Source organism: Gossypium hirsutum, chromosome D04, assembly GCF_007990345.1.
Source record: "Gossypium hirsutum isolate 1008001.06 chromosome D04, Gossypium_hirsutum_v2.1, whole genome shotgun sequence".
Taxonomy (NCBI): Eukaryota; Viridiplantae; Streptophyta; class Magnoliopsida; order Malvales; family Malvaceae; genus Gossypium; species Gossypium hirsutum.
In genome coordinates, this window is record NC_053440.1 from 3,648,253 (window position 1) to 3,668,591 (window position 20,339).

The 20,339-nt window shown below is 33.0% G+C and overlaps 2 protein-coding genes across 2 annotated transcripts; one reads left to right on the forward strand and one right to left on the reverse strand.

The window, feature by feature from the left end:
• Nucleotides 1-270: 270 nt before the first annotated feature.
• Nucleotides 271-1,843, reverse strand: LOC107940459 (serine/threonine-protein phosphatase 7 long form homolog). The gene is made up of 5 exons (XM_016873889.1): nt 1,790-1,843; nt 1,346-1,676; nt 961-1,282; nt 794-875; nt 271-696 (listed from the first exon to the last, which is right to left on the reverse strand). The coding sequence occupies exons 1-5, from the start codon at nt 1,841-1,843 to the stop codon at nt 271-273; spliced, it is 1,215 nt and encodes a 404-aa protein (XP_016729378.1).
• Nucleotides 1,844-7,433: 5,590 nt separating this feature from the next.
• Nucleotides 7,434-13,192, forward strand: LOC107940457 (putative glycine-rich cell wall structural protein 1). The gene is made up of 2 exons (XM_041090687.1): nt 7,434-7,762; nt 12,604-13,192. The coding sequence occupies exons 1-2, from the start codon at nt 7,434-7,436 to the stop codon at nt 13,190-13,192; spliced, it is 918 nt and encodes a 305-aa protein (XP_040946621.1).
• The last annotated feature ends 7,147 nt before the right edge of the window (nt 13,193-20,339 follow it).

The window sequence follows — 20,339 nt, forward strand, 5'->3', positions numbered from 1 at the left end:
GGAATAAGTCCCATGGTGCTGCGGATACGGGTCAGACGGGTCGGGCATATCGTACTGCGGCGGGTAGGATCCAAACAGTTCATACTCGTAGGCATATTCGCCCTCTGCGAAGCTCGAAAAATAGTGCCCGACCGCCAAATCCAAACGATAGCCATGTGAATCCACATTTGACCCTGACTGTTCAGGATCTGGCTGGGGCTCCTGCTCGAGCTCTGCTGGTTGCAGAGGATAATATGCCATCGGATCTGGATCCACTGGGCTCCCTGCGTCCTATCCCCCAACTTGCTGCACGTTCCGGGGGATTACAGTCGATTGACCTCCAAGTAAATATGGCTTCCCGCAACCATAATACCATTGTATATACTCTAATGATGGTTGCGGGTTGGTAGCCATAACCATCTGAGGTACTCGACGCAATCTATCGTTCCACAGTGCCACAAATTTCCGGTGCTGAATTCCCCAATCCAATTGAAATCTTCCTCTCTTTGTCATGCCGTGAACTTCCCCCAACTGGCACGGCGGCTCTAGGATAGGTTGGATGCATCCAAACTGCCGTAGCACACAGTCTCCGTGATACCACTCGACTACATTGAAATTGATAATTGGTGCATTAGTGCACCATATGTGGGAATCAACGTATGCAGACGAGGGTACAACATTTGTAATTTCTGGCCTTTGGTATGGCATCCATATAAACTGTACGATTAATAACATTGTAACGAGTTAGAGCCATAACATGTGAGTAAGATATAGAAATAGAATAGATGTCATGAATATTAAAATAGCAGGTTACCTCTTCCCGGGCATGCTGTTCAATCATGAGGCGGTATATTGAGACATCATACGACTTCCCGATGCTTGGACGAGTAGTCCACCTACAAAAAATATTATAGGGTTTAGGGTTGGTAACATTAGTCAATATATTATGACTACAAATAATGACAATTTATATTTTATCACCTGAGTGGCAGTGAATACAGATACGGTTGGTGACTAACGGATGCCAAAAAGGGCAGCCGATAAAGCGCCCATGACTGTAGCAGTATGAGGCATCCGCCAATGTCGCGCACATCCGGCTTTGTCGCCCGACAAAGCTCCCGGTACAGCATTGCTAGGATGGCGGAACCCCAACTATACGACCTAGCAGTGGACAAATCAGCTAGCAGGGGCAAGTACATCAAATGCACACTGTCGCCGTTTGCATCAGGCATGAGTACTGCCCCTAGCATATGCATGATGTACGCTCGAGCAACGCACATCAACTCACCTTCAGTGGCGGTCGCTGATAATTGTCCAATTTTGGCTTTCAATCATGTAAATTTTAAGCCGAAAAAATATGACTCACTGTCCCCTGGCGAGTCTCCTAGGAGCTGATAACAAAGTGCAGCCGGATCCGTAAATAAAGACACTCCCGTTACGGGACTCCCGTTAATTGGGAGCCCAAACTGCAATGCAACATCCTCCAAGGCAACCGTGTACTCCCCGCAAGGAAAATGGAAAGTGTGGGTCTCCGGGCGCCACCGCTCCACTAGCGCAGATAATAAATCAAAGCGCAAGTCGGAGGACCGGATCAATGCTACTGACCCAAATCCGGCTAGCTCCAAGTACGCCATCAATCGTGCATCCGGTGCTTTCTTTAAAACACTCACACGGCCCCTTAATACTCGGAACGAGTCCTGATAGTGTTAAATTACAGAAAAAATATTACGATAATATAATTTATTTGTATATACTGCGTATATCCTTTTTAAATAAATAGAACTCGTGATTAACAAATAAAAAATCATACCTCGTTATTAGCCGCATCAGATATGTGTTCATCGTTTCTAACCAATCCAGCCATTGCGATGCCTGCAAGTTGAAAAAAAATTTAGTAAAATAATCTTACTTCGGCCATTTATTTGTATTTTTTTCTCCGCATTTTATTCCTTTAAAAAATTTCATAATTTCTAATTTTATAATTTTACATTATTTCAGTGCATAATGTTTGAAATTAGTTTGGTGTAAGAAAATAACCCTTACCCCTGCCCTTTGCTCGTATTATTTTCTCGATTTTTATTACTTTAAATAAAAATATATTATTCTCGTATTTTATTATTTTATATTATTTCGGTACATTTTCTTTGAAATATTTTGTATTAATTATTTCTGAATTTTAAAAAAGTTAGTAATACACTCTTACTTCCGCCATTTGTTCGTATTTTTTTCTCCGCATTTTATTATTTTAAAAAATCTCATAAACTTAGTCTTTTATAATTTTACATTATTTCAGTGCATAACGTTTGAAATTTATTAATTTAGTGTCTTGAAGGGGAATAAAATAAAATAATAAATAAGGAGGGATTAAAAGGCAATTAGCCACATATTGGTGCCGCCTTTTTATTCCTCTCCATTGGTGCCGCTTTTTTATTCCCCTCCATCACTCTCTTTTTTTTTCCTCTATTATTTTGGTAAATAAAAAATGTTTATAATATTTTGGTATTTTTTTTATTTTTTTGTAATATTTTGGTAAAAAACCCGAAAAAACCTTTTTCCTACCCTTTGCTCGTATTATTATTTTCCCAATTTTTATTACTTTAAATAAAAATATATTGTTTTCATATTTTCATATTTTATATTATTTCAGTACATTTTGTTTCAATTATTTGTATTAATTATTTCTGATTTTTTTTAAAAAATTTACTAATACACTCTTACTTCGGCCATTTGTTCGTATTTTTTTATCCGCATTTTATTATTTTAAAAAATATCGTAATTTTTAATTTTATAATTTTACATTATTTCAATTTATTATGTTTGAAATTTAGTACATGTACATTTTTCGTATTTTTTTCGCATTTTATTATTTTCGGTGAATATACAATTTTTGTTTTTTCTTTTCGTATTTTATGTTTTCTTAAACATATTTCTTTATTATTTTACTTTTAATGCTATTTTCCTAAAATAACTAATTTCAACTTCATAAGTAAATTTCATAAAAAAAAATCCCTAATCAACATACAATGTACGTACCATTAATTTTTTCATTCTAAATATATTTCATAAAATATATATGCTAAATAAAATAATAAAATACTTACAATGTACATAACATAAATTTTTAACACACAAATATTACAAAAAAAATTAAATTTATAAAAAAAATTACCTTTTTTTTTCTTTTTTTTTTCTTTCCTTCCTTCCCTCTTCTTCTTTTTTTTTTCTCTTCTCCTTTCCTTTTCTTTCTTTTTTCTTCTCCTTTCCTCTTCTTCTTCTTTCCTTTTTTTTTCTCTTCTCATTTCCTTTTCTTTCCTTCTTTTTCTTTCTTTCCTCTCCTTCCTTCCTTCCTTTCTTTCTTTCTTTCCCTCTCCTTCCCCCCCACCACCGACCCCCCCTATTATGGCATTGGTGCCGCCAATGGCTTTGGCACCATTGGTGCCGCCAATGTCATTGGCCTGATCAGCTTTTTTAGCTTTTTGCAGGTTTTTTTTTGGTTTTTTTATATATTTTTGTAAATAATAAAAATAATTATAATATTTTGGTAAATAAAAAAAATTTATAATATTTTGATTATTTTTTTATTTTTTTATGATATTATTGTAAAAAACCCGCACTCTACCCTCTACTGAACTCTAAAATTGTCTGAAATTATCAACTTAACGACTCCGCACCACTCATATTATAAATCGCTCTCAATCTACAAACTCTTTACATCCTATACGGCGTGAAACACCCTCATTCTAATACTTAACATTTTATATAACTTACAACTTTGGTTCCTCTGATGGAATATGGACGAGTTATCCTTTCATCATTGCTTCTGGGCAACTTCAAATAATATTGTAATCCAGTAAAAGAACCTAAATTAAAATAATTATAATATAATATAATAAAAAATAACACAAACAGAATGTAAATATAAAAACTAAAACTAACCCTTTTAAAAATATAATTTTATTGAGTCATAGTTCGATTGATATGGACATTGTTTCCAATGTAAGAGAACGTGGGTTCAAGTGCGCTGCGGCGCATTATTCTCTTATTTATGAGTTGGGAAGAGGCTATCCATATACAATACTAACACATAGTACATGAATTATTAAAACCAAAAACTACAAAAGCTAAGAAATCATCATTTATCTTGTTTATTTTATTTTTAATATTTAAATATTAATTAAAAATATAATAATTTCTCATGTTTATAAAATTAAAAAACTCCTCTATCAATATTAAATTATACTAAAAATTCAAAGCCACAAATATATCATACCCACTAACTCACCTACCCAAATCCCCCCCCCCACCTTAGAATTTGATAGTGGAGTTGTCTTCTTACTTAAAATATACGTTTAGATTGACAGATGGCATTTTAGTTTCTACTACTTTGCTTGGCTACCAACATGCCTCCATTTTCTAAGCATGCTTGCTTGCCATTTGCTTTCAACCCAATCATGCCATTCTTCTATCCTATCATTCTCATTCATCCAACACCATGGGGAAGCCTAGACTCAATTTCCTACTATATTTAATGCATTACAGCTATTAGGCACTTTCTAATATTTGCTCTAAATTTTTGAGTAGATATACCATGTTTTAAACATTAAAACTTATTATTTAAACAATAAAAAATTAAAGTATCCATTTAAATATAAAATTTATTATTTTTCACTCACATTATAAGTGTCACAAACTCTAATATTAATTATAAATATACCTAATAAAAATAATTAAGATATTTGTTATATTTATTTTCAATTTTTTAGAATATTTATGACTTAAATGATAAGGATAACATCATATTTGGAGTTATCTGTAATTTGAAAATGTCTAATATGTAATTGAATTATCAATCTGTGTATTATTATGGTACATGTTGTTAACAACGTTAGCAAATGCTAAACCAACTAATGAAAATTTGATACGTGGACTTCTTTTCTTCAAATCATCAATTTTATATAGATAATATAGCATTATGTGAAAAAACTAAATAAAACAAAATGGTTTAAAAAAATTACGTGTAGAGTTTTCATTAACTGGCTTATCATTTACTAACAATGTTAACTCCAAGTATCATAATAATACATAAATGGTTAGTTTAAATGCTACATTGAATATTTTATAAAAAGTGTAGATACAAAAGGAGACATTATCCTGACTCTAATATTAAGATTAGTAATAGTTTTAACATATTTTTAAAGAGTGGTTGGTTGGAGATTTTGAGATTAAAGTAGATTGATAAAGCTTCAATTTTTATATAAAAAAATTGAATGCAACATCTTTAGATTATGATACAATATTTATGATGTGGCTGAAAGAAAATTATATAATAAATATATTTATTAAAAGGATATAAAATATAAAATGACTAAAACACTCTAATAATAATATAACTTACTTTTTACATTCTTTTTGAAAAGTAACTTACATAAAAAGATATTTTCTTAATACTCATAACGCTAACTCAATCAAAAGCTTAATATAAATATAGATAAACAAAAATAATGCAATACTGTATAGAAATAAATTAAATAATTTTGTCGATATTGGAAATCAACAAGGGAGGAGACACAGAGGAGGATGTGGAGGTGCTAAGGATTGTTGGTTCACCCTATAAGGCGGAGAGTTGGAGATGATAAGTGAACAAGGAGGCTGAGGGTGCAAAGAAACAGTATAGGGTCTAAGATGTTGGAGGGTTAATCTTTTCTTCACCATGTTGTGGGGTATTTATGGGAGAGGTTTTGTGTTTGCTGGTGAAAATGTGGTGACCTTGCTATTAGACCATCATTGTGGAATGCATGGGAATGATGTCTCTGATGAGACACATTCTATCATTCCTTCTAAGTTGTGGTGTTGAGTTGGTGGCCTAAGTAATCACGTTCTCAACAGAAGAGCAACTGCCCTGTAAGTAAGAACTTTCAATCAAGGATGGGTAGCTAGCTGTTGTATGAGAACTTTCTGATTGAAGCTGATTGCCAACTTGCAAGGATGGTTGATCCTTTCTAGGAAAAATGGGAGGTTGACTAGAACTAGGCCTTCCGGGCTATCAATACTTTGGCGATTCGAGCCTTCAGTCCTCTGATGACTAGTCGATTGGTAGTGAACAAAGGGATATTTGCAGGTATTTCTCGGATGATCTATCGTACTGCCACATGTCCGAAGCTATAACAAATTTCATTTAAATATTATTTATATTATTGTATCCATCTTTCTAATTAAATTCAATTTTTTTTACCAAAAGTATTCTTCCTGCAGCAATCATAGCTTCAATAGCTCATTCTATCACTCATCCTGCTATGTTAAAGACGTGAGAATTATCATTGAAAGATCAATGTAACATAAATTTAGAGGTTGAGACTTGAAATAAAGAATAAGCATGTTAAAACAGTAGAATAATTTGTTTAAACTTTTTGTGATTGTAAGCGATTATGAACGGAGTGGATCGGATTTGTAACATTTGAATTTAAATATGTGTAATTGTTATTTTTAATTTTTGCGATTGTAACAATTTATATTGCTATTTGGATTTGAGGTCTGAATTACAAAATGTTATTCTTTGGATATAAAATTTTGATAAATATTTTCGATTGAGTCTTAATTTGATTGGCATTGATATTGTTGTCAGTGTGGGAGGACGTAGATTTGAATAGCTAAAACGCATTGTCCTCCTATTTAAAGGTTGGGGAGAGACTATGTATAGTGCTAAACATTGTATGAAAGAGAATAGATATATATGATAACAACCTATAATGAGATTATTGTTCAAAAAAATTGCTATATCAAAAACAACAAAATATAAATAGAATATTCGAAAATATATAAATTTATGTTATCCATTGATTTTGCTCCAAGCGATGAGATTGTCGTTAAATTAAAATTATATATAATTAAAAGAAAATGAAATTGCATGTGGATCCAATTAATATAACTCATATATTCTTCTGCAGAAATGAGTAATAGCAAAATCATAACATTCAAAGATGAGGTATAATTATATATGATTTGATGATCATGGAAGTACATGCACTTCATATGAAAGTCAAAAGATAATTTTGGTATAAAAATAGAACATTTTAGCCACATAGTGGGTTGTTATGAATAAAAAACCTAAAGACAAAAGAATAAAGAACTTTATACTAAACTGCATGCAGAAGAAGGCATAAGTCCACCGCCATCGCCATCACCACCCACACCACTAACAGTTCCTAGCTAGAGCAAATCAATTTCCTTTCACATATAATCATCATAGCAACGTTCTTTTCGTGGCAGAAGCTACTAGAATTTCAGCTAACTTTGGATTGGAGGGATTTATATTATTAATTTCAAGTTTTTTTTTATTTGATTCGTGACGCCTATAAATAGAAAGCTTTGCCTTAACTTTTTTCTCAATCAACTAAGCTTGTTTCCAGTAGACTTTAAGATTTGCATTGAGCTTTTTGCGTAAGTGAGGTTTGAGTATGGGAAGTTGCAGGGTTATTGGTGCTTTATTCTTGGTTTTGCTCCTTGTGGATTTAGCTTTTGCTGCTAGGTCATTTAAGGCTGTAGGAAAGGGAGGTGGTGCTGGAGGAGGAGGAGGAGGAGGAAGTGGTGGAGGTGGTGCCAATGGTTTAGGCTCAGGTTCTGGATATGGTTCAGGGTATGGTTCCGGAAGTGGCTCAGGATATGGTTCGGGAGCTTATGGTAGTGGAGGAGGTGGAGGGGGTGGTGGGGGCGGAGGTGGAGGTGGAGGTGGTGGCAGCTCTGGATCTGGTAGTGGGTCTGGGTATGGGTCAGGATCTGGATCAGGGTATGGGTCTGGTGGTGGGATAGGAGGTGGTGGTGGTGGTGGTGGCGGTAGAGGAGGTGGTGGTGGTGGAGGTGGTGGCAATGGAGGAGGCTCAGGATATGGGTCCGGATCCGGATACGGAAGTGGGTCTGGATACGGAAGTGGTGGTGGTAGAGGTGGAGGAGGAGGTGGTGGAGGTGGAGGTGGAGGTGGAGGAGGAGGTGGTGGAGGCAATGGTTCAGGTTATGGAAGTGGTTCAGGATATGGAAGTGGGTCAGGTTATGGTAGTAGTGGAGATGATGATTACTCACCATAAATTCAAACTTCTTAATTAGTTAGCAATGCATTAAAACATTTAGGATTTTGCAATTTTCGGAATAAAAGTTCTATGTCTACCTATCACTACCGCATGCATTTCTAAAGGACTTGTACTCTTTTGTATGGATTTCTAAATGTCGGTAATTACTTCAAATTAAGACAAAGCTTTGCATTAAGAGAAGGTCAAAATCCTAATAACAATGTGACTTGAATTCAGGTCAAATAAATATCTTGATCATCAAATCAACACACGAAATTCAACTTTGCATTGTTTTTAAACAAGGTTATATTACTTAAAGTACTAGCATCATCGCCAAATATAAACAAGACAATAAAAAACAAAGCCCACAACAGCAGGTCAAAGACAAAGAAGGACCAAGCTTTATAAAAGGAGACACCAGCCATGGTGAGAGCATCGGCCACATGACATTGACAAACCATTCTTAAATTCGATCCCAACACAATTCACCTGCTCAAGAAAAAGCACCAAAACCCAAACAAGCCCATGATAAGCGTCAAATGAATACCTCATTGACACAGCTCTTAGCACCAAAGGCCACATCACCACCATTTCCACCAACAAATCACAACTTTACAAGCTTCAACTCACAATATAGTTTCTGAACATGATTTTCGTGCTTAATTATATTTATACAACTTTTTAAATGTTTATATATTTATGTCATGTTAGTGATTATTCATTTATTTTTCATGTAGTATATTTCTATCATGCATGTTTATGGTTACTAAAATGTATCATATCCAACATTAGTAAGTGTATATTAATATACTTTACAATATAATATTTGATTAACAAAAGAATTGGAAATTTTTTATTTCTCTTGATTTTATCACTTATAAACTTATATACAAATAACACTGTTCAAAAATTGTAAAAGTTCAAGTAGTTGTTATAGATTTTCTTAATCTCTTCGAAAATTTTAGAAAAATTTTAATATCTAAAATTTTCAACCCTTACATAAAAGGATAGACACGTTTTAACATGTTCAAACCCACAAGCTCTTATATTGACAACAATACTAATACCAACCAAGTTAAACTTCAATTAACTATTGAATTCTAAACCTTATGTGTTCATATTTATTTATTTTTACCAATTTCTACTTCTACTCATAACTCCTCCCTAACCCTTAAATCGAATAAAAAATATGTTTTAACACGCTTGAACCCACATATTTTTAATTGCTACAATAACAACAATGCCAATTAAACTAATGCCCAATCGAAGTTTATATTTTAAATTATTGTAACAAATTCTGCAAAATATAAGATAAATTAAGATATGAAAAAAAGTAACATGCACATGAGACAAATGTACAAATTTGTTAAGATTTATTTAAAACAGTTATTAACATGTAAAAAATTATATAAAAATAATATAAATATGATACAAGCATGTACTTTTTTTTTCTTTGTATTATGTCACTGTTATACCCCTTTTCTATCAAGGATACATGGTAGAACGAGGAGCTCAAGCATGCCTCCACAGATTCTTCGAGAGGACTATTCAAGGATCATCAACGCATAATAATTTTGTACAAATTCATTAAGAAGAATGTCAGAGTAAGAACAAACAGTATCATGTATGGTGACAAATTGATATATAACGAATTTGCCACCAAACTGTCCGTACAAGCAACCTCCGCTATATCTACCTCAACATAGGAGTGATATCGGTTCAGTTCAATCAGGTTCAATGAGCTTTACTTTATGACTTTTAAATTTTATTTGACAAATTTTAAATTTTTTAATAAATATTCTATAAAACAATCATTTTTTTAAGAATTTTTAAATTTAAAATATTTATTTTTATACCATAAAAATTTAAAATTATTAAAAATTAAATAAAAGTATAGTTTGATTTCCGGTAACTGTAGTTTTTAAACTTGTATTCCATAAATGATTCAAACACCTCAATCCAAATCGATTTTTGATTTTTAAAATTTTCAAACATTCTTACTTAGTCCTACCCCAACACACGAGGAATCAAGTATCCTCTCTTCTTCCTTGAGCAACCCTTAGCCACTTAAAAAGCCTCCTTCCTCTTCTTCTCCTTTCTCCCTTTCTTAGATTTCAACTCCAACTTTTTGCTTACCTCTTTATTGACTCGTAGTATCAACACATTGAATTTGAATATGTAATTTAGGGCTGTTTAATTGTTGATCCATTTGATAGATTATGAGGCTTTTGAATTTAAAACATGTTGAATTTTTTATCTCAATTTTGCTTAAATACGAGACCAATGCCATAATGAAGCCAACAAGGCTAAGGCACCATCTCGCAAAATAATTGCTCCTATATTTTTGTTGGAAAACGATAATTTTGATCTAATTTAATCCCGTCCTATGCATGGGTTATACTTATTCATTATAAATTCCTAAACTTTTAGTTATAAATTATGCATTAAACTTATTTTTTTTATCAAATCAACTCTAAAACCTGAATTAAACATTAATAGGTTAAAATTATTATTTTCAAGTACCAAAATGCACAACTTTTGTCAAGTAAATGTATCAACATTGGACCAAAAATAAAACAGGTAGCACGTTAAAAAAATTGTCAAACCAATTACTTCGGAATTGGTGTTTTTAGGGCAAATGGTCACTCAACTATGAGAGTGATTCTACTTTGCTCACCTAACTACAAAATTTTTCGATTGAGTCACTAAAGCTTTCGAAATTAGATTTTTTAGTCACCCAACCGTTAAGTTAATAACAGAAGTTTAATGTGCGTTTTTCTTTGAAGCTTTTAAAATGTTGCTAAGATAAAAGCTACACACTGTGAAGGAATGGCAAGGGAGTGGGGACTCTTTCACCACGGAAAGTAAAACAGTAAACAAACAAAAGATGCAAAAATTGTTTACGCAATTCGCTTTTCCTGCATTTGCAGAGCCTAGCTCATTGTGAAATATCCACTATCTTCAATACTTACAACAAGTGATCCTAATCTACAACACACCCATGACTAGTTCTTCACCCTTGTACCTTGAAGAATGATGCTCTCACCACTAAATTCACTCCTATAAATTTAACAAGCAAAACCACAACACAAAGGGTTTTACTATCAGTATGCACTCATAAAATAAGGTTCCTCACAAAGACAAATTAAATGCTTAATTTTCTCGGTACAATAACCTATTCAAGCCTCTCAATTATATAGAATATCTATATACATCCCGATAAAACATCAATAGAATAAGTTGAATACAATATAATAATAAAATACAAAGTGAACACGAATATAATAATCCAATCTCTAAAATATGTTTCCCCAACTGATATGATCTTCATTGATGAAATACATATCATCCATATACTTAACACCATCCATAAATACTGTTCAATAAATTGTCAACATTTCAAATATGAAAACGGTCTCAAACAATTCCAGTGACTAGAGAGTAGGCATTTCCTTAGCACTCAAATACATTTTTCCATATTTTTCAATAATCTCCCTCTTTGAAAAACCAAACATACATAATGCAGGAAATTTAGTTGTAACAAAATGTTTTATTTGATACATATAATGTCTTAAATCATTATCATATATATATATATGATGTATGCTTTCCTAAAATAAACATATTAAAAATGCAAACACTAATATAAAAATCTAGGATTTTTACATTCAAATATATAGGATTTTTACTTTAAATTAATGTTTTTTAGGATATATATTATAAAATCTTATAGAAGTAAGAAACTATAAACAAATAAGTTATTTAATACTGCGATTTTGTTTTAATAATAAAATTTAACAATACTAATTTTAAATTAGAAATAATATTATTGATATATTATTAAAAATATTTCTATTAATATTTTAATAATAAATAAAATTACAATTTATAAATATTTAATCATTCCAACCATGGGTATTGTTTTTGAATGATAAGAGCATATGGGTGAGAGAAAACTATTGGACATGAAAGATAAAGAGAATGGATTTTGAAAGTCAAAATCATGGCAATTCTAGAATGAAAAATTCCTTATTAGTTGATGGAAATTGGATTGTATTTGCCACTAAAACTTGGTTCTCAAAGACAAAACCAAATGATAATCCTAGAATGAAAAAAATAAAAAAAAAATAAAAACCCCCAAGGACATACATACAGTTTTTGACACTTTGGTGGTCACTTGTTGAAGGAACAGGGATGGTATCTTTTACGTTTCATTTTGATTATATATTATTTATTTAAGAGCTAAGTTCTCCCCACGGTTTGATATGAATTGTTCTTAATAAAGAAACCTTGAAGTCAAAAAGGACATACAAAGCATGCACACGAAGGCGACATTCCCAATACCAACCGCACTTTCTCTTCTAAACATTGCTTTCGTGACAGAATTTTGAGATGACTTGGAGAGATTTAAACTATTCATTTTCTAGTTTTTCTTTTTTATTGTTTCTTATTTGATTGGTAACAACTATAAATAGAGTGCATCGCCTGAACTTTTTTTCTCAACCAACAAAGCTTGTTTTACGTAGATTTTAAAGCTTGCTTTTGAGTGATTGTCTAAGTGCAGTTTCAATATGGGAAGTTCAAGGGTTATTGGTGCTGCATTCCTGGCTTTACTCCTTGCAGATTTAGCTTTTGCTGCTAGGCTAGGAAAGGGAGGTGGTGGGGGTGGGGGTGGCGGTGGAGGAGGCGGCGGCTCTGGATCAGGCAGTGGCTCTGGGTATGGGTCAGGATCTGGATCAGGGCATGGGTCTGGTGGTGGGATAGGAAGTGGTGGAGGAGGTGGTGGTGGCAGCGGAGGTGGCGGTGGTGGAGGTGGTGGCAACGGAGGTGGGTCGGGATATGGGTCTGGATCTGGATATGGAAGTGGGTCTGGATATGGAAGTGGAGGTGGTAGAGGTAGAGGTGGAGGAGGAGGTGGTGGTAGTGGAGGTGGTGGTGGCGGAGGTGGTGGTCATGGAGGAGGGTCAGGATATGGATCAGGGTCCGGATACGGAAGTGGGAGTGGGAGTGGAAGTGGAAGTGGAAGTGGTAGAGGTGGAGGAGGAGGTGGTGGCAGTGGAGGTGGAGGAGGCGGAGGTGGAGGTGAAGGCAATGGTTCGGGCTATGGAAGTGGGTCTGGGTACGGTTCAGGGTATGGTAACGGTGGAGGATGATTTTTCACCATAAATTGAAACCAACGATGACTTCGGCTTACTACTTGACCATATACTAAAATGACGAGGTTATGTAATTTTCAAAAATAAAAGTGTAATGTTTTCTAGCATTTGCATTTCCATATTATATAATGAATCAGACATGTTTTCTAAAGACTTCTAAGTCATTTATAAGAGATGACTGTTAAGATTATTACAATATATTTCCTACTTTTTTAATAGTTTATTTTCATCAATAAATCACATATACAAGAGGCAATAAATTGATTACTCAGTTCGGTTTCCTTACATTTATGGAGCCTATCTAAGTGAGATGAATCCACTATCTTTGAAACAAATATAGCCAGTGAACCTAGATTTAACTCATTCCAGTGTAAAATCATCACTTTTGTTCCTCAAAGATTAGAGCTCTCACTACTAAATTCTCTCTTTAAGAACTTAGCTTGTAAAACGAAACACAAAGAAGTTTTATAGTTAAAGTGCACTCTTACAAATAATGTCCTTTACTGAACAAATAAGTGCTCTCCATACATAGTCCTAACGCACATAAGCCTCTAACATATAAGAGTTAATGGCTTGCTAAGATAAAGATAAATTACAATGACTATCCCACTAAAATAACCTTATAAAAAGGATTTACAAATGCCCTAATAAAGTCCAAAATAAATCAAAGATCTTCACGATAAGTCTTCTAATCAGCCCCGATTCAATCTCTATATTTCATGGGATTCAGCTGCTTGATCCAATCTAATCTGAGCTTCAAATATGGTTCAGCACACGCCCACAAGATTATTTAAGTCATTGCCAAGTGATTTGGTTAAAAAGATTTTCAACTCCAAATAAGGCAAGTATATTTCCTGTCGATGTGCTAGCGGAAGTGATCACTTCCATTGACACATTGACATCCACTTGAAATATATTAATATATTAAGTAAATGAATTTAGAGTTAAAATCGAATTATTATGAAAAACTATACATAATGTGGGATGGCTTAAGATATAACAGAGAGTTAATATGAGAATACACTACACCAGAATAAGCCTTTAGCGGCACTTTTAGCGGCGTTTGAAAGAAAAGCGCCGCAAAAAATCGAGCATTAGCGGCGATTTAGTCAAAGCGCCGCTAAAGGTAGACCATCAGCGGCGATTTCCAACAAGTGCTGCCAATAATAGGTATTAGCGGCGTTTTATGTAAAGCGCCACAAAAAGGCTAAAACCAACGACGTCGTTTTTGCGATTTTTTAAACCTTTAGCGGCGTTTTTGTCTAAGCGCCGCTAATGCTCGTATCATTAGTGGCGTTTTTATCTGAGCGCCACTAATTCTCTGTTCTTTAGCGGCGTTTTTGTCTTAGCGCCGCTAATGCTCGTATTATTAGTGGCGTTTTTATCTGAGCGCCACTAATTCTCTGTTCTTTAGCGGCATTTTTTGCTAAGCGCCGCTAAAGTTCGTGTTTTATATGGATCAATACGACGTCGTTACGTGTTAGGGATCAGTTTCTCTTGTGGCGTTTTATAGGGAAGCGCCGCTAATATTCTTGAAACTGTGTCAGAACGGCGTCGTTTCAGTTGAATGTGTACTCTATTAGTGGCGTTTTAAGGGAAAACGCCGCAAATATGTCTACAATTTTGTGAAAACGTCACCGTTTCTTTCTGTAATTGAAAATTTAGTGGCGTTTTAAGGTAAAACGCCGCAAATATGTCTACAATTTTGTGAAAACGTCACCGTTTCTTTCTGTAATTGAAAAGTTAGTGGCGTTTTTTCCGGTAGCGCCGCAAAAGGCATGCAATAGCGGCGTTTTTACGCCAAACGCCGCAAATGTGACCTAAAATTAATTTAAGCGGCGCCGTTTCTTTAAAGGCCATTTAACCCGTGTCCTCATCCTTTACGAACTTATTATCGAAAAAAATGCATTTTCTATACCAAATTTTATAATAAAAATTGTTTTTTATACAAAGAGACAAAATTTGTTGTACCAAGTTTATTATAACAAATTTCATCCATTTGTTAAGAGGACATTCGAAGCTTCATACGAAAATTTGTCATAAAGATAATATTGCTTCCTTATTTCAACTTTATACAATATTTTTAACTATATAAATATAAGTTATTATATTTTAATAGATTTTCACTATATTTTTTATTATTAAAGAATATTTAGGGAATTTTTTGGTCGATGCATGGTATTCTAAGGAGTACGGGCCGGTATATATGAATTTAAGGTTTGTTATTTATAGTTTAGGGTTTAGTGGCTAGGTTATGCTTTAGGGGTTATGTGAATTTAGGGGTATAGGGTTAATTATTAGGGTTTAGGGTTTACTGAGGGTTATAGATGTTTTAGGGGTTTGGCTGGGGTTTAGGGTTTCTTAATAGGTTAATATTAGATTGATTAATTTTGGAGGTAAATATATATGTTCTTATATATTTGTAAAATATATATCCAGAATAAATTTAATATTAAGATAAGTTTTGAGTATAATAGGTATAAGATGATCACTTTATGCATGTACGTAGCTACATATATAAATTGAATGGTTAATATGAAGATTACAAGGTTAATTTATAATTTGAGACTTGTTAATATAACTAATAATTAATAATAGTTATAACTGGCAAAACATTTAACCCAAATTAACGTCCATTGTATATATTTTTACTTATATATGGATATATATGAATATATATGGATATATATATAGTTATTAAATATTTAATTTGTAAATATAGGACCAAACTAAAATTGGTATAAATAAATAAACAAATAAATAAGTTAGTAATTATTTATTTGTTAAATAAATTGGTAATTAATTATTTAAAAGTAAGACAAAAAGAAAATGAGAGTTTTAGCGGCGTTTCTATATAAAAATGCCGCAAAAGGTATCCTTTACCGGCGTTTTAGTCAAAAACGCCACAATTATTACAATATACGGCGTCGTTCTGTGAATTAGGGAATCAGATTCTATTGTGGCGTTTTATAGGGAAGCGCCGCAAAACTTATAACTTAACTTAAACGACGCCGTTTCGTCAGCGGACAAATTCACTTACATCTCTGCCTCCGTCCTCCAGTTACAGCAACCCTTAACAAAATTTTCTAAGTGTCGAAATTACAGAGAGAAGTGTGTAAAAACTTATCACGAAAAATAGAAAGGGAAGAAAGGTGGTCGGAGTCGATCTTGAAAGACGGTGGGCACAGCTGCGAGATTTGTCGATTGAATAGGTAAGCACATCCAGTTCTGTTTCGATTAAATTTTTTGGGTTTTAGGTCAGTCTAAGTTATTTGGGGTTTTAGGGTTTCGATTAAACAACATAATTTCTGGGGAATCATTAGATGATGGGGAATAGGTAAGCCGTCTGTCGTCTTGGAACTGTGTTTGAATGTTCCTGATTTTTACTCATGTCTTCGCCATCCCTTCTTTCTCTTTTACAGAAGAAAAAAGTGGAATTTGTTTGAACTGGAACAAGGCAAGAACAAGAACAAGAACAAGGCAAGGCAAAGGTAAGGCAATGGTGTCGATGGCTTGAATTGAATCCGTCCATGTTGTATTGAAAACATTGTCGAATACATGAATGAGACATGCATTCTCAATAGCTAGACAAATAAGTATAAGAGTGAAGGAGAATAATAGAGTGATTAACAAGTTTTAGACTTTGATTTACAGTTCTTTCTGCCAAAACTCAATTTGTATTTTTGGTTTATAAAAGGCTACAAAATGCCAAATTAATTATTTCTCATCACCCAATTGCCAATGGTTGGGTTCTGGTAAATATGAGATGGACCTCTCATCAACCCATATAATATATAAAAACATAAAATTAAACTCAAAAAAGGGTATTGAAGCAAAATTTGCTTGTCCTTCTCTATCATAATCTTTTGGCCTTTCTTTGTCAAAATAAAGAAAACCCATTTCTTTCATACCCTTAAAAATCTGGAAATTCGTAAGAAATCTCCTTTCTCTCTTAACTACTTCTTCTTGTGACATCACAACTGCTTTTGCTTTGTTCTCTTTTTTTTCCCTTTATTTTCTCTTTGGGAGGGGGGCTGTAGTTTGTAGCTGAATCTTGGGCTTGGTCCTTTGAGCTGTGATCCTTTGCTTAGATTTGACAAATATATATATATTTTGTTTAATTTTGGAAGAGTAAGACTCGGAAGAGGAAATGGAGATTTGGGGATGGGTTTTTATTGGAATTCTTTTTCTTGCCGATTTTGTTGTCAAAATTGAGCCTTTCAAGCTGGGTCGTAGTCAACCTACTGAGAGAATTTCAGGTAAGATTTACCCTTTTTTTTACCATATTTATGTCAGTGTATTTAGCGAGTTTCAGGAATTGATTTTTATAATATTTTTGGGGTTTTCTTTACTTTTTATGAACTATAATTCCGATCTACTTAAGTTAAATCTTACTAGAGATTTTGGTGTGAATTTGACGTGTTTTATTTCTTTGGTGTGAATTTGACCTGTTTTAACCCAGTAATGATTTCTCATCACACAATTGCCAAATAATTTGCTGTTTGCTGTGACTTATTTCTTTTTAAAGATGGGGTGATGTGATATAAATGTAGTATTCCCTACACACAATATTCAGCTCACAAGACTTGATTGCAAAAAGAAAAATGTCATTTCACTGACTCTGGATTAGCTGGAAATCGCCATTATTAATTACCCTATAAACTGGACCGAAACCACCCTGCCCTAGCTTTTTTTAGTGATCGAAGTTGCTCGTCGCAATGGCGAGTTCTTCGAATTTGAATAGCCGCAGCTGCTGGAGTTTAACTCCCATTGATTTTTCTCCCACATTTTCACTAGAAAATTTTGTCATTGCATTTCCTTTGTTGAGTTGTTGTTTGATTTGTTTCTGTTTTTGTTTCCTTCCTGAGATGCAAATTGCTAAATTAGAGATACACTGAATTCAGAGTTACCTAATTAAAAAGCAAAATCTCAAACATGTTCAATCATTTTCAAACAGAGTAATGGAGTTGAGTTTGAATATCTTAATAACCAATAAAAAAAAGATAGAGATATTACCTCTTCTTTTAGCCATCCAACATCATAAGAATAGCATAATAATCATAATGGTTACTATATATACCCACAATTACTGCTGTAATAACAATAACTTTAGTGCTTTTCCCTTTATCTGCAAATCGAAAAACTTGGTTAATAAAACTTCCACACCAAAAACGCAGATTAATTGAGGCATTTCAACACATGGACGACATGGAAGACAAGTTTGATTCTAATTTGATTATAATGTAGTATCAATGTAGGAATCATTAGATGATGGGGAATCATTAGACAAGTAGGTAAACTATTGTTGTTAGTTTAATGGATTTAATGGATTGTTTTTCTGTCATGTTATTTTGGGAACATATATATATGTTCACTTTTAAACCTCTAATATCATCTAATTCACTGTCATGTTTCAACATATCTTCATATATATTTTTTCGGTTTTTTAAGTTTTTTGGCTTTAATTACTTATGTTTTTTCGGTATGTACACTACACCAGAACAGACTTTTAGCGGCGCCTTTAGCGGCGATTGGACAACAAACGCCGCTAAAAATTAAGCATTAGCGGCGATTTAAATTTTGTTATCATGTTATAAATAAACCATTTATTAAAGAGTATACCTTATAATTAAATTTTGTTATCATGTTATCATAAAAGATAAAATAAAATATAAAAAAATATGTGGAATATTAAAATTGACTATTAAAATAAAATGTTATTTTATTAAATATTATTAATAATTATAAAAAAAAAATATGTGGAATATTAAAATTGACTATTAAAATAAAATTTTATTTTATTAAATATTATTAATAATTATATTAGTAATGTTATTAAATTATATATTATTTTATTAAATAATACATAATAACTTACAACTTACATAATACATTTAACTTACATTACTTACATAATACATAATAACTTACAACTTACATAATACATTTAACTTACAACTTACATAATACATTTGACTGACATAATACATTTAACTTACAACTTACACAATACATAATAACTTACAACTTACATAATACATAATAACTTACAACTTACACAATACATAATAACTTACAACTTACATAATACATAATAACTTACAACTTACATAATACATAATAACTTACAACTTACATAATACATAATAACTTACAACTTACATAATACATTTAACTTGCAACTTACACAATACATAATAACTTACAACTTACATAATACATAATAACTTACAACTTACATAATACATTTAACTTACAACTTACACAATACATTTAACTTACAACTTACATAATACATAATAACTTACAACTTACATTTAACTTACATAATACATTTAACTTACATAACTTACATAACTTACCATTGCAATTTCTGGTGAAAATCAGACTTCGAGATCTAAGAAATGGACCGGTCTTGGATGAATTTGTTAAGGGTAAGCGACGGTTATCGAAATGGAGTACAGACTTTTCTAAATTTTGCATTTCAATATGCAAGCCAAGAGAACATGATTCTTTGCCCGTGTAAGAAGTGTGTCAACATAAACTGGCATTATCGTGAAGTTGTATACGAGCATCTAATTGTTGATGGGTTTGTTCGGGGTTATAAACAATGGTTATTTCATGGAGAATGCCCGCCTAGTACTTCCTCTTCAAGTATGGATGTAACTTATCCTGATACTGCTTACCATCAGTCTGGTAGAGGGGATGACATGGAAGGTATGTTGCGGGATGCATTTAATATGCACAATCATGGTGTCGAATCATTCCCAGCGGACTTTATGGCCTCTGATGATTGTAATATTGGTGGAAATACTTTTACCGAACCGGGAAGTAGTGTACGTCATGAAGAGCCGAATGGAGAAGCGGCGAAGTTCTACGCGCTACTTAATGACATGAACGAAGAACTGTATGAGGGATCAAAATTTTCAAAGATGTCATTCTGTGTTCGTCTTTTTCAATTAAAGTGTTTGGGAGGGTGGACGGGAAACTCGTTGACAATGCTGTTAGAGTTTTTGAGAGAAATGTTCCCGTTTGCAAAAATCCCTCGGTCCTGCAAAGATATGAAGAAGATGATAAAAGATTTAGGCCTTGGGTATAACAAAATCCATAGTTGCCCAAATGACTGCATGTTGTATTGGGGCGA